At 40.5% G+C, this 13,879-nt stretch overlaps 1 protein-coding gene across 1 annotated transcript in view; it reads right to left on the bottom strand.

The window, feature by feature from the left end:
• Window positions 1–6,556: 6,556 nt before the first annotated feature.
• Window positions 6,557–13,879, bottom strand: part of dph6 (diphthamine biosynthesis 6) — a gene marked incomplete at its 5' end in the record, with an annotated part of 61,033 nt that continues 53,710 nt past the window's right edge. The window contains 2 exons of the mRNA XM_080513378.1: window positions 6,557–6,735; window positions 11,673–12,060. Coding sequence (XP_080369504.1) covers window positions 6,617–6,735; window positions 11,673–12,060 — 507 coding nt within the window. The 3' untranslated portion in view covers window positions 6,557–6,616. The remainder of the gene's footprint in view (window positions 6,736–11,672; window positions 12,061–13,879) is intronic.

The following is a 13,879-nucleotide window of genomic DNA, read 5'->3' as shown; positions in this document are numbered from 1 at the left end:
TTAGAATTACAAAACATTTTTAAAGTGTTCAAAATGTATAAAGACATACAGACATCTTATTTCTCTACATCTAAAATGTATCTTAAAACCTACTTTTACTCACTGGCTTTCAACCAAGCTTGAGATATTAATCAGGTTTCAATTGATTTTCTTTGTTTTGTTGATTTTGTGTTTTGTTTGAAAGTCATCATGATTATCAGCTGGTATGTTCTGAAATGTACAGACAATAGGAAATATTTTCACATATATTTGTGAATAATATAATATGTTTTAAAGGTTAAGAGCGACAGAATTATTCCTTAACCCTTTATAAGTAAAACATTTAGAAATGGATAATATCAAAAGATGTACCTTTTTGAAGTTTTTCAGTTTTTGGACTCTTTGGACACTTTGGGAAAAAAACCCAAACAAATAAAGTTAATTATATGCAAATTTGGAGGAATATTGTAACTTGTTAACCGACTGAAAAGACATTGTAGTTCACGACTGATTGTCATCATGTCTTCATGAAGCGTTCACCATCCTGATGCCTCATTCTGTTCTCCACATGGTGCTTGTGTCCTGCAAAAAACTGTTTTTATCAGCATTCTGTAATTGTTAGTAACTTCTATCAGCCTGATGTAAACAAGCAAGGCAAACTGAATGTGACTATATACGGTTACTCATCTCTTCAAGGGTTAAAGCTTATATACAGTTGTTTTGAAGCAGAACAGACATTTTAGTGAACTCCCATCATCAGACAGCTCATCATTCACACTATTTGACTTCATCTGACGTCAAACACAGAGCGGAGCAGAGCATCACTTAAACGCTTGCTGTGACTTTCAGACAAATACACTGATGTGACAAAAGTGGAGCTGCATTGTTTGGATCCTGAAACCAGCTCATTTATTTCAAAGGCAGGTTCAGACGTGAATGAATAACTGTGGGAGTTCGTAGCATGTTTACAATGTTGTTTCTGTTTTTCCCCTCATTAATCCGTACTCTCCTTTTTCGAGCCTGTTCCTGGCACTGCCAGCTATTCTCTGTCTATTGTCTCCACATAATGAAGACCACAGGCAGACTCTGTCTTTCACTGGACTTTTCCAGCATCCACACTCAAACCCAGCAAGCAAGATTTTTCATGCAGGAGTTGGCTGGTATTCAACAAACCTATATGAATATAGTCATAGATCATGTTACGCAGTCTGTGTTCATAACCTTTTATATGAAGCTCTACAAACATTGATTCTTGGATAAAGCAGCTGCTGATTTTGATATCAGCTTGTTGATTGAGGTGCTTTGATGAAAGTTTCGTCGCATAGTGCTATTTGAAACGATCTTAGAGGTGGACCTTGTTTTAATGTTTTCCAACATCATTGCCCAAGCCACGTATCTCCATCCATGTGTCCTTTTGTACCACTTTACCTAAATTTGGCTCGAGGACGCAGATCCAGAGGACAAACACAGAGAGACAGTGAAACCCAACGTATACATTTAAACCTAGAGCAATTTTAGAGCCGCCGATCAACCCCAAAAGAATGTTTTAGGACTGTGAGGGGAAACTGGAGTGTTCACACATTTCAAACATGAACAGGGAGAACACGCAAACACAGTACAGACAGGCCTGAAAGCCTAAATTCAAAGCACGTGTGAGGTGAAATTGTTATTCACAACATAATGCTGTTTCATGTTCATTCAGTTTAGAGCTGTTTGGAAACTTCCTGAAACGCTGGATGAACTTCTGCTGTATGTTGTTCAGCTTGTGTGAAATCAGCATCTTAAGGAAGAATAGGATAATGATCATAAGTTGAACGTCCCATTATTGGTCTATGTCAGTGATATATGGGGGAAAATGATGGTTTAGTATAGATGTTTATTTTCCTGGCTCCTATTTTACCACAAATGCTTAAAATGATGGTTAAAAATCCTGCATGATCCCACATACATAAAATGAAAATATATTTAAAAAAAGTAAACTTTTGGTTGAACTTCTGTTTTGAGGCTTTCAGTGTATCATACTGCAGGAGGATATCCATCATGTATCAATACAAAGCATTGGTTGTAAGCAGAAAACTTCCAAGCATTCTAAAAACTGGCGCTCCGGTGTTTTCTTCCTTCTTTTACAGGAGATTTGATCTCATAACCAAGTGCCCTCTCAGTTTCAATGATGTGGAAGAAGTCTGCTTGAACCATTTCAGGTATTTCTCTTGAATTGTTTTGCTCTTCAATATGACTTTGACGAATTCATTTAAAGCTGAAGGAGCAGAGAAAATGAGAATTGAGGAACAGAATCTACATTTGACTATGACATACTGAAAGATAATTTACATGCACCATAAATTCCGTTGTTGCATTACTATCCTGAGGATGATGACACACTTTGGGAGTCCTAACTACATTTTTCCAGTGGGAGAACACAGCAAATGAGTTATCGGCATCATGGTTTCGTTACTCTTGGCATGAGATTATCACAGTTGTGCATGTTGAAAATGTTGGGGGAAAAAAAAGATTAAATTAATAATAAAACAATGATGTAGCTTCATATTACTACAATTGGGCATCAAAAGAAAACGTTTAGAGGCTTGTGAGTAAAAAAGAGAAAAAGCATTCATCTATGAGGCTGTTTTTTTTTAGATAACTATTATATTTATTTATCCACAACTATTGTTATCTCTATAACTATTGATATTGTTTTACAATGTTTTTCAGTGTCGATACAAGTTTTATATTAACCTGAGAACATAAATCCGCTTGTACTATAATTTGAGTCAGAAACTACCTCGTATAAAATATGAAGAACTATGAAATATCTTTGAAACCTATATATCAGATGGATTTGACACTTATTATTGACACTGATCCTTTCACGGAAACTATAAATCATCCTCACAGGGAACAAGCCTTTTCAAAGCAGAAAAGGAGAAAGTGAGAGCATTTGAATTCAAATGGAAGGAAGTAAAGTAGTTGTTGCTCAACACTTCCACTGATGAAGCCATGACTGAGTTTCTAATGATGCTCCACAGAATACAATGGATAGGTGGAAACAAGGATGCTGTGTATCAGGAGTAAAAGGAAGTGACTGACATTATAGGAATTCATTTAATTCTGAATATAAAGTCTGTGGTCATATTACCAGTATTGTTTGTGAGATATGTTCTATCGCGAATTATGGAAAAAAAATGTAGTTTCCCATCCAGCTGCCATCCAGACAGTCATCGTCTATCAAGTGTTTTTTGGACTGTGGGAGATACTGCATTGCCAGGAGAAAGCCCACATATGCAAATGGAGAACTACTATACTGAATATAAATACCTACACATTTCACTGAGAATAATGAAATAACCAGTTTGACATTTGTATAACATTTATATGAGAAATGTATAAATCAAACTCAAAGTCAAAGTCAGCTTTATTGTCAAATAAAGCTGACTTTAGTTATGTACAACCTGCATATGTTAAAAGTTAGACAATATATACAAATACTCTTGCAGAGAGAATATGACTTTTAAAAACATAAAAACAAAAAACAAACATGTAATAACTAATTTGTACAAATGGATCTGAGCGCTCCTAAATTGAAACTGCACTTCTGACACTGACCACAAGAGGTCAGCAGACACCGCTCAATAGCATTTGTTGGCTCACCAGTTCAGCATACTGACAAAGTTTGGTTAAGTCAGTGCTGTGGACATCAGGACATGCTTTCACAAGATGTCAGGGGAAGAAAACAATTTATTACGAAACAAATAAACAAACAAAAAAAATGGATTCAAATATGAAAACAAACAAAACCACAGTCAGCGAGGCACACAGACCACAATGTGAGGAGGCGTTTCATGCGGCGAGGCTGCTCCTGAGCTGGCTCCCCTGCTGGAGCTGGTCGCTATGGGGGAAAGAGAGTCACACACATCAGCCTGGGTTTGCCTGGAGGAAGAAACACACAGTTAAAGTCCATGTGCAAGGCCACAATGACAAGAGCCGCGGGCTTTCAGACTGCACACAAAGGACAACATTAGCCACAGCAGCCAGTTTGTTTGCAGAGTGGTTGCAGGTCAGCTTTGTGGAAAAATGTACATTTGACAAAACACATGAAAAAAATAAATGTCACCCTGTCTTTACTCATTTTGTGAGGAGGCACAGTGGTAAGGACACAAAGAGATGTGTCTGCCAGAGGCCATCACATTGGTTACGATGAGGCAGTGAAGATATACTTGTGGCTTTGCTCGTGTCAGTAGGAAAATGTGATTTTTCAAAAACAAAATGTAATATTTAGCAAGTAATTGACAAGTGGTCTCGGCATGCAATGAATTCCAGCCCTGATGCTTCTTAGTATTTAAAAAAGGGTTCATTCTTTTCATAAAACGTTTTGTGATTTCTGGATTACGTTATAATATTTCTGCTGTTATTCCACCCTCAGAAATAGTTTTGAACATTTGCAGGTTCAGATATCCATCCATCCAGCCATACTCTACATAGGTTATACAACCCACACACACAAACTCCAGACTGAAAAGCCCCCTGACTCATGGTGGGGACGTTCTTGGTCGGAGTGCAGCCCCCAGAGTCAGTGATAAAGTCTTAATAAGCCAGGTAATCATCCAGGTGCTCCATGTATTTGTCATTGATACATATCTTTTAAGAATTAATAGAGGGTGTGCAAGTTTTCTAAACACATTCGTTTAGGTTACTTGGTAAAAGTCTCCGTAACATTGATTAGGTCCAGGGTTGTCACACGCATTTCAGTTCATTTTGTTGTGGTGCAGAGTATACGTGACAAAAATGTATATATTTTCACAAAAACCAAACAATTACTACAAAACATGTATACAATTTCAACATATAGCCAATTTCAATGAAACCAAACGGTGCAAAATACAGTGAAATGTCAAAAAAACAAAACTTATTCTCATCTCAGGTGTCAATTCAAGGTTTTCTTTGAAGCTTGCTTAATGGCTCATATGGATTGGAGCTTCTTCTGTGCCAATTTTAGCACACGGGCTTTATGTTTGTCAGCCTTGATATAGACAAAAATAATTTTAAAGAACACTTTCTAAAACAAGCAATTTATGCAAAGCTTCATTTATTATGAACATATAATCACATACAGATCCATCCACATTTACTGGAGAAGATAACAGATCCCGGTCAGGTCATCAGTCCATCATCACCCCAAATGAGAGAGACAGACCTCAAATTCATCTTGCTGGGCTGTGAGAGGATAGTGTGGACAGAAGCCACATATGCATGAACAGGGCATACAAACTACACACACAAGGGCCCTCCAAGTCTAAAGTCAAAAGTAGGGACCTGCTTGCAGTGAAATAAGAGCACTAAAAACAATTATAATTGATGAATGACATATAGACGTCATCATGAAGGCACTCCATCAAAAACACTTATAGCTTCATCAATCAAAACATCAGAATCAGAGGTTGCCTGGTGCAACCCTTTAAAGCAGGTGTTACACACACTGTATATTTATGGGGCATTGTCTTGCTCCCTCTCATAAATAATTGCTTGTTTGTGTTTTTCAGACCTCAAAAAAAAAGAAAAATCAAAAAAATCTCCAGGCTCTATTGGCTGCCTCTGTTGTTCAATTTTTGATAACAACTCTCAAAACAACACGGCGGTGGGCGAGGATCAATAGCTCCCTCCACTCCAGTGCCATCAGGAGTGCGATGAAGAGAATAGCCCGAGTGGAGATGCATTCCAACTCAGATTATCAATACGGTTCATGATCTTTGAGAAAAGAAATGTTCCAGGAGCAATGGTTAATTGTGTTATTTTCTGTGTCCTCCGACGATGCCTCCAGTGCACGCAAACACACATACACAGTGACGGAACACACACGGGCCCTGCAGCTGTGTGTGTCAGTGTCCCCCCGCTGCCATTAACCAGGCTGCAACAAAATCAATAGAAAACATAAAGAGGCTTAATCTTTTCAGGTGCTTGCTGCTGATTGCCTATTACACAATAATAACACACCTTGAGTCCCATGAAGCATGAGGGAGAGGGAGAACACACACTCGGCTCATCCCGGCACATTACACACGGTCACAAAGCAGTCACACAGTAAATCTATAGGTTTACAACTGAACAGATGGTGTGAGCGGCGGTGCTAGGCCTTTACGAGGGGTGTTAGCTTGCGTGCTAAGAGAAATTCCACCAGAAACGGTGGGATATCAGGGGATACAGTTTATCGCCTCGTGGAATGAGACACTGCTGCTGTCTCTTTTTGTAGACTGCGGTCTTCAGTCTGATGGCGTGGAGCGGTAGGTTAAAGACATTCCACGAGCTTCGTCTGTGAGGTAGAGGAGCAGCTGCTGCAGTCTAAACTTCTGTGGATGACAAAGTGGATTACAGGCCTGTGTTCTGGGGTGCGAGGAGGAGTAAACACATCCTCAAAACGAAACCCTACGAAGGGGCACCCGTGGACAGCTTTGCGTTCCAACAATCAGACGTAACAAACAGCCAATATTAATGTGGAGATATGCAGTTTTTCATTTCCACATCAGCTGATGCCATGTTGTAAGTCACTGGGTGATGGGCTGTCAGAGGCACTCCTTCAGAAAAGCCCCACTGAATTCCAGTGCTGTGGATCGCTGGAGTTGGGTTGTTGACTCTGGCTGCGTTTCTATAAACTGAGCCAGCAGGACAGGTGGAGGATCTGGGAGTCAGGCAAGTCCAGGACTGGAACCGGGGCCACCGCTGGACTGGATTCAGCCAGACTGCGCTTGAAGGTTTCCTCAAGTCCTGAAACCCAGAGGTGGGGAAGAGAGATTGGGAGGTGAGGGCAAAAGAACAGGGAGGTGTTAGTTTCATGAGAACTTTAACTAGAGCTGGGCATTAGCCTCTAATAGAGCTTTCCCACTGGGGCTGTCCCAGAACAGAGGCTGCACTTAACCCTTCAACCAGAGAAGTGGGGGACATGTTTACAAATTATTGGCATTCTTAAATACTTGGCAGATTGTAGCCCTTCACCCACCCCCCCCCAACCCACCCACCCCATTAATTTTCCTGCAGTGCGGACATATGGTCAGCAAGGCCTGAACCCAAGGCTACCCCTCCTAATGTTGCACACCAATCTATACACAACCAAACACACACACACACAAGGAAACCAGGGTGGGGGGGGGGGGGGGGGGGGGGGGGGGGGGGGGCAATTTACCCTTCTGGACAACAGAGCAGCTTGTTGGAAGTATCTCGAGGAATGGATCCTGTGCTCCTGCTGAGCTGGGATGTTAGGAAGCTGTGTTGGGACTGCCACTCAGTTTACTGGAGCTGAGACATGTTGTTAGTGTATGCATGAGGGTTTGCGTGTGGCTGGACCACAGACGGACAGTGGACATGTGAGAATTCATTGAGTGTCTCAGAGCCCGGTCTTGATGACAGGCTGTCTATTTAGCAGCAGCCAGCTGGGATTTAGCTCCATCCCTCTTGTGCTGTGTGCACTAATTGGTCACAAGTGTTCCTGTCTCATGGCTGACTGTCCTGTCTGATTTCTTTTGATTTAACAGCATGTTGGAAGGGACTTGGGTGTGGTCTTTGTGGCCCGGCATCTCCACAATTTGGGAAAAACTATTACAAGTATCAAATTAAATATATTCACAACATAATTTTACAAAGAAATCGTGATTTGTAGACAATCAACAATAAACCAATCTTCTAGGATTGTGATCTGACTTGAGCGTGAACTTATTAAAAAAAAAAAAAAGAAAAAAAAAGTGACATGGTCATAAAGCCATAACGATTACAAGGGCAGTCCAACATCATTTCAAAAACCATTCTCATTCATTTGAAGCACACACAGCATGCCGAACACTCCCACAAAGAGTCTCTACACCCTAATTAGCTAATATGTGCTACAGCTTAAAATGCCCCCACTGCACACAGGCCTTTTTTTAAAAAGGGCATTAAAAGCCTAAATATGTGTTATCAGAGCATGTGGCGTACCCCAGGAAGCGGGATCCTCTGGAGATGAGTCGCTGACAACTGAACGAGCGAGGGAGATCACAGACAGAGGATGGTTTTATTAAGGGAAGAAACGCACCCTTCATCATACCTTGAGCTCCCCAGGCTTGTTTCATGTCAGGATGTTTTAATCTTTGTACCGACCGATAGGAAATAATTGCACCCTCGCTTTGGCTCCCTTTCGCTGTCTGTGCATGCAGGCATGAATGCATGTGTGAACGAGAGACACGGGGGGGGGGGGGGGGGGTGAAGGTGACATGAATGGCCAGGCAATTCAGTATGTTATTTTTATTTTTAAGTGAAAAGCGTGGAAAGACAAACTTCTTTTCTCCAATCTCGATAAATGCTTCACTAAAATCCACAACAAATCCTACAAGCACATCCCATTACAAACGCAATCCTCTTCCCATGGTGTCTCTTGCCCCCCCCCCCCCTCCTTTGGGCTACGCGGGGAGCCTTGTTGAGAGGCCCGGTGGTCAGAGGCTGTGAGACTCAAAAAGCCATCACATTAGCATTAGATGAGCCTTAACCATCTACCCAAGAGGACCAGCCATTATTCTGCTTCACAGCAAACACCGAGGGCTGAAAAGCTGTTAAATCTATGTTTTAAAAAGCAGACCATCACTAATGTCCACAAACTACCCTTTCACGCGAAACATTAACAAGCATTTTTTGTTGTTGTTGTTGTTGTTTGCACGGATTAAGATATATATAAATATTGAGAAGCCTAAGTGAAGAGAAGGCGGGGTGTCAGTGAAGTGTGGTGGAAAGCAAAGAAAAGGCTTTTCCTGTGTGGAATGGATGATGCCTGCTGGGTTTATGGGGCTTTTAAGCAGTGGCCAAGGCCCAGAGCCAGTGGTTTTTAGTTGTGCTACACTGACTTCCAAACTGGTCACATTAACCGGTAAACGAGGTGGTAATTAGCAAGTGTTGGCTCGTGAAAATTGTTAATTTAGTCCAAGGAGAATAAACGCAGAGGCTGAGGGACTGAGGGTGTTCAGTGGAGCCAGAGGAACTAAGGAGGGTTGCCTCACCTTTCATCAAAGCAGCTCTATGAGTGACAAAAATCAGTGAATACACATTCTGATTTTGTGGTATCATAATATTTATAAGAGCAAATAAGAAACAATTAAAAAAACAGATGTAAAATGTAATTTATTTCTGTGGTTTTCATCTTGCATTATATTTTAAATTGAACTTAATATCAGTAATGAATTAATCATTCCATAACACTGTCAATATACAACATGTATCTTCTTCATGTTACATTGCAGCTTTTAGAGTAAATATTGATATTAGCAGCTCTATTTACAGTCTGCATGAAATGTCGTTTATTTTGACATCATAGAATATGAGCTGTTCTTGTTGAATCCAATTACATTAATCCTTACAGGTCCAAATACCTCCAATAATGTTTGTATTTATGTAACAGCAGATGTCGAAACAGCTTTTAATGTTTATTTTTAAGCTAAATATAGCAAATTTCATCACACCTATAGTTTCTTTTTTCCAACTATTATACTTTGCAACACTGAAATACCTTGCTACATTAAGAAGTAGAAGTTTCTGTTGGCTCGCAGGGTTCCGTCCTGAAGGGAACCTCTCTATCGTAAGTAACAAGTTGAGACAAGATGTTTTAAAGGTTTCATTTGAACCATATGTCACGTCTATCAGCTGTGAATCCTAACGCAAGTAAATGAAAGAGGGGGGTGTGCAGTCACATTTTGCCCCCGTGTCGTCTGTCTGAAGGCGGCAGTTGCAAGGCCGTAGTGGCTAACGCCAGAGGTGTTACTTTTCCTCCTTTGACTTTTTGGATTCATCACCCGATGAGCATTGGCTGTGACCCATAAAAATGCCCATGGGGCGGGCTTGAAGGACTTGAGCTGTGCATGCATTGTAATGTAACGGATTCCAGCCAAATGATGAGTCAGTCGATGGTTTAAGGGAAGCAGTCTGTGCAGTCAATAATCAAGGGGAAAAAAATGCTTGTCAAGGGTGGAGAACAAAACAGAATTTGTTCCAGTTACCAATGACCCAATAACATTTTTAAAATCTTCACTTTTACCAATACTGTAATGAAAAATATGTTGACAACATGTCATTGCTGAATTTACTTACGTTGTGGAGGACCACAGACATACATTGGAGGCATTATATATCTTAAAAAAAAAGTTTGATCATACATAATTATATAATTAACTACAAAAGTAAATAGCACAGTTTGTCTGTCATGCGTTTCCCCCCCATTTGTGGCTGGTGAGAAAATTTCACTTTCACAAAATATGACTTATGTCAAGGCTAAAAATGACAGCTCGAAGGCTTTTTTGGCACACGTTCAAAAATGTTAATTGACTGCTTCTGCAATGACTTGACAGCTCAGCCTGCGTGATCGATGTGCTCATCGCCCTTTTCCCTCAGAGAGAACATCTCTCAGGATAAAACAAATACCGCTCCACATTTGCCTTGACGAGAACCTAGAACCCTGGGAGCAGGAGATGGCGGCGTATAAAAGTGTAATGATGACAAAAGAGCGTGCCAGCTGCTTGGGTTACTGTACACAGTGCAGACACAACAAATGACTTACAATAATTAAACACAGGAACAAGAGAAGATCCTCTGGAGGAACTGCTTCCTTCAATACTTTATGTTGACTTAATCAAAGTAAGCCCAAACTTTCTGTGAAACGGGAGAGTGGAGACAGGCTGCCGCTTTGTTTTCATTAATGCAGTGGTGTGGAGCGGAAACGCAGAAGGGCTGCATTTTGGATTTGATTCAAGTCATTTAATGAAAGTTAACATTCGATCACTTCGAATGAAGTGACTGTGCAACAGATAGTGTTTATCCTTTAATCTTTTTATGACATAGGGGTCGAGGGATGAGGGGTGTTATTGTATGAAAAGCGCTTTATGAATAAACTTTGATTGACCAGCAAGCTACCATACATACAGTTGCATTTAAAAAAAAAAAAAATATATATATATCATTGAACATTTAATCGTTTTTTTTTATTATTTCAACACTCATGGCATATAAACAACTAATAGAAGAAAGCCAATTAAACTTGTGATAATTATTGGATTTATGAACTGAAATTAAAATTAAAACCTGCAAAAAGGTTTCAAATATTTTGGTTTATTCGTGTGTCAAAATTATTTTAAGGAGGTATCACTGGATCAACTGAATCATGGTAAACAATGAACTTCCACGGTGTTTCAATTTTTGAGATGCACTTTGTGTGATAGTGACAACCACTAATGTAATAATGACCAATAAAGTAATACTTTTGGCTATTTTAAATGTAATAGAACCAATAAGGTTCCAATAGTGTAATAGGATACTGGAACCCTTAGTGTAATAACACTTTTCCAATAATCATTATTTTTACATGTGTAGCATTAAAAAAAAAAATCCTTTTTAAAATGTAATAACTGCAGCTAATATTGCTCTACTACCAAAGTAGCACTGCATTTCTTGGGGGATAAAAAAATGTGTTTTTTGCAGTTTCCTTTTTAAAGTTTCAATAAGTATTGTGGATGGAATAGTCATAAGTAAGTAATTACATTATTGTTTTGATTAAATTCAAAATGGCCCCAAATTCTTGGCAATTATTACAAAGCAACATTTATTTTTGGAGCATTATACACTGAGGATTGTAGTTTTACACATCCTATTGTGTGTTTCACTAAAGCGTTTACATGGGACCACAAGGTGAAAATTACCTTTAACAATCTCCAGTGCCAGAGCGTGGTCATACTTGTAGAACAGCCTCGCGCACTGTGGCAGCAGCTCTGCATCCATCCTCTTTGTGGCATCCCTGAATGCAGCGCTAACTCCTTCCATGACACGCTGCACATCAGTGACCTGCACATCATCAGCGGGAACAGCCAAGGAGAGAGAAATTGAAGCAGCGTGTCCGTCAGCAGACAACACGGAGTGGCACTCGATGGAGCCAAGCGCCACTTTAGTCGTCGTGAGATTGGACGTCCTTTTGGCGAGATCGTCCTGGACTGCAGTCACATGGAGCTCCACAGCCGCATCCTTGGGTAACGCAGGTACCACGACCACCAGTAATGGGACCGGTTTGACTTTAGGTTCCCACAACAAATCCTGCAATGAAAACAGATGGTATTCCAATGAAATAAAACGTTGGGCCACGCGCTACAATCAAATGCATGGCCCTCCTGCTGAGACGCACACTGTGGCTGCTGAAACACTACTCCATCAACGTTATTGTAAAGCACATTGCAGAAATGTTACCACAAAGCTTCATGACAGGCATTTTGGAAGCGATGTGGACTTAGACCTATTGTATATACAAGTGTGTCTAAAAAAAAAGAGAAAAGTTCATCGTTTTGTCAGTTATTTCTCTACTCATAACATATAAAGTAAAGATAAAAGTATGGCATCTAGTTCAAAGAAGGAAAAACATTTTTGTCATGACTTTTAAGCTAAAAATGATCAGGAATACAAATACAATCAAAGGCTTGATATTTGTATTATCTTAGAATAGACATTTCAGTGTTTTAATTTAATTAAGGAGAAGATGAACTTTTCAACACACTACCATCAGATGCAGGGTATGTTAGCTGAACACATACACCATCATTCATCAACATTATTGTCAAGCACATCAGAGAAATGCTGCCGCGCAGCAGTTGAACAGGCGTTTTACTTGACGGACTGACAAGACTATAAATTAACGCGAGATTGTGAGGGTGACCCTTGTGGTAATGAAAGTGCACAAACAATGGCGAGGGAATCTGTGCAGCTCGCAGCCCCTGTGGATAAAAAGCAAAATGCGTTCAATTTGTGCAAAACATGAAAAGTCTTTTTCCTGGGACGACTTCTCACCTTTCCGAGAAGATCATTCACAAAGTGTCATGGAGGTTTCACCGTGTACATTTTAGTAGAAAACTGCTGCAATTTTATCTGCAGAGCCAAATATTTCTTGATATTTTTTTTTCTCCTCTGCACTGAGGGCCATTAACAGTAACAAAATGTCTTGGAGCAGTGCTACAATGTGGCCCTTTAATAATACTTGGCCGTGGCTTCATCTGCTAATGGGAGAGAAATGAGTGTTTTATATAACCGTCATTTCTGTTGGAGTCGATAGGGCAAAAACACTTAACCCCCTTTTCAATTTGCTGGATCAATTTTCATCCACTTACACCCCACTCCGTAAGTGCAGAATAATAACAGGTTACTTACATTTTATTTTGATATTCACTTACAAAAAAAGAAAAAGAGAAAGAGAGAGAGAAATCACTGACAAGAGCAGACGGCGGCCTCTTTGTCCCTCCATAAGACGGACTGTCATGACCCAATCCACCAGATTCACTGGAGCAGCACTTACCTTCAGATTAAACTTTAGCAAACGCTTAATTGTGTATCAACAGCTAACCTCTCGCCTCAAGGAGCAAAACAACTGAAAAAAAAACAAACAAACTCAGGTGTCTTCAATGTGTGAAGAGGTTAGGCTAAGATTTCTTCACTCTGCTTAGTTTGAAGAGAGCTGGCTTCCACTGATCAACAACAACAATCACAGGAGCAGAACAATAACCATGTCAGCATGGGCCTCTTAGCATGTCACACCAAGTGACAGCACACATACATGGCCTGCGCTTTGATAAATGTTATATTAGCACTTCTGGCATGGGGCTAGGTATTCTCCTAGAGGGAACTGCCTCTGCAGTTGTCAATAGTGATTGAACATGGAACAGAGAGTGGGAACTGGGGAAAGGAGTGACAGGACACGGGGGTCCTGCTCAGCCAGGCTTAAAGGCCACCCTGCAGGCCTGGGGTGGCAAGGTACTATACCCAACCGACCGTCTGCTCGGAGATCAGGGGACTTCAGCGCGGTGCTCCAGCCTCTGGCAGGACTTTATTGTGGCGGCACAGTTGCTGACTTTTTGTCAGAGCTGTCGGA

The sequence above is a fragment of the Blennius ocellaris genome (assembly GCF_963422515.1).
Source record: "Blennius ocellaris genome assembly, chromosome: 17".
NCBI classification, from domain to species: domain Eukaryota; kingdom Metazoa; phylum Chordata; class Actinopteri; order Blenniiformes; family Blenniidae; genus Blennius; species Blennius ocellaris.
The sequence above is the reverse complement of the archived record's forward strand: the minus strand, read 5'-3'. Positions and strand labels throughout refer to the sequence as shown.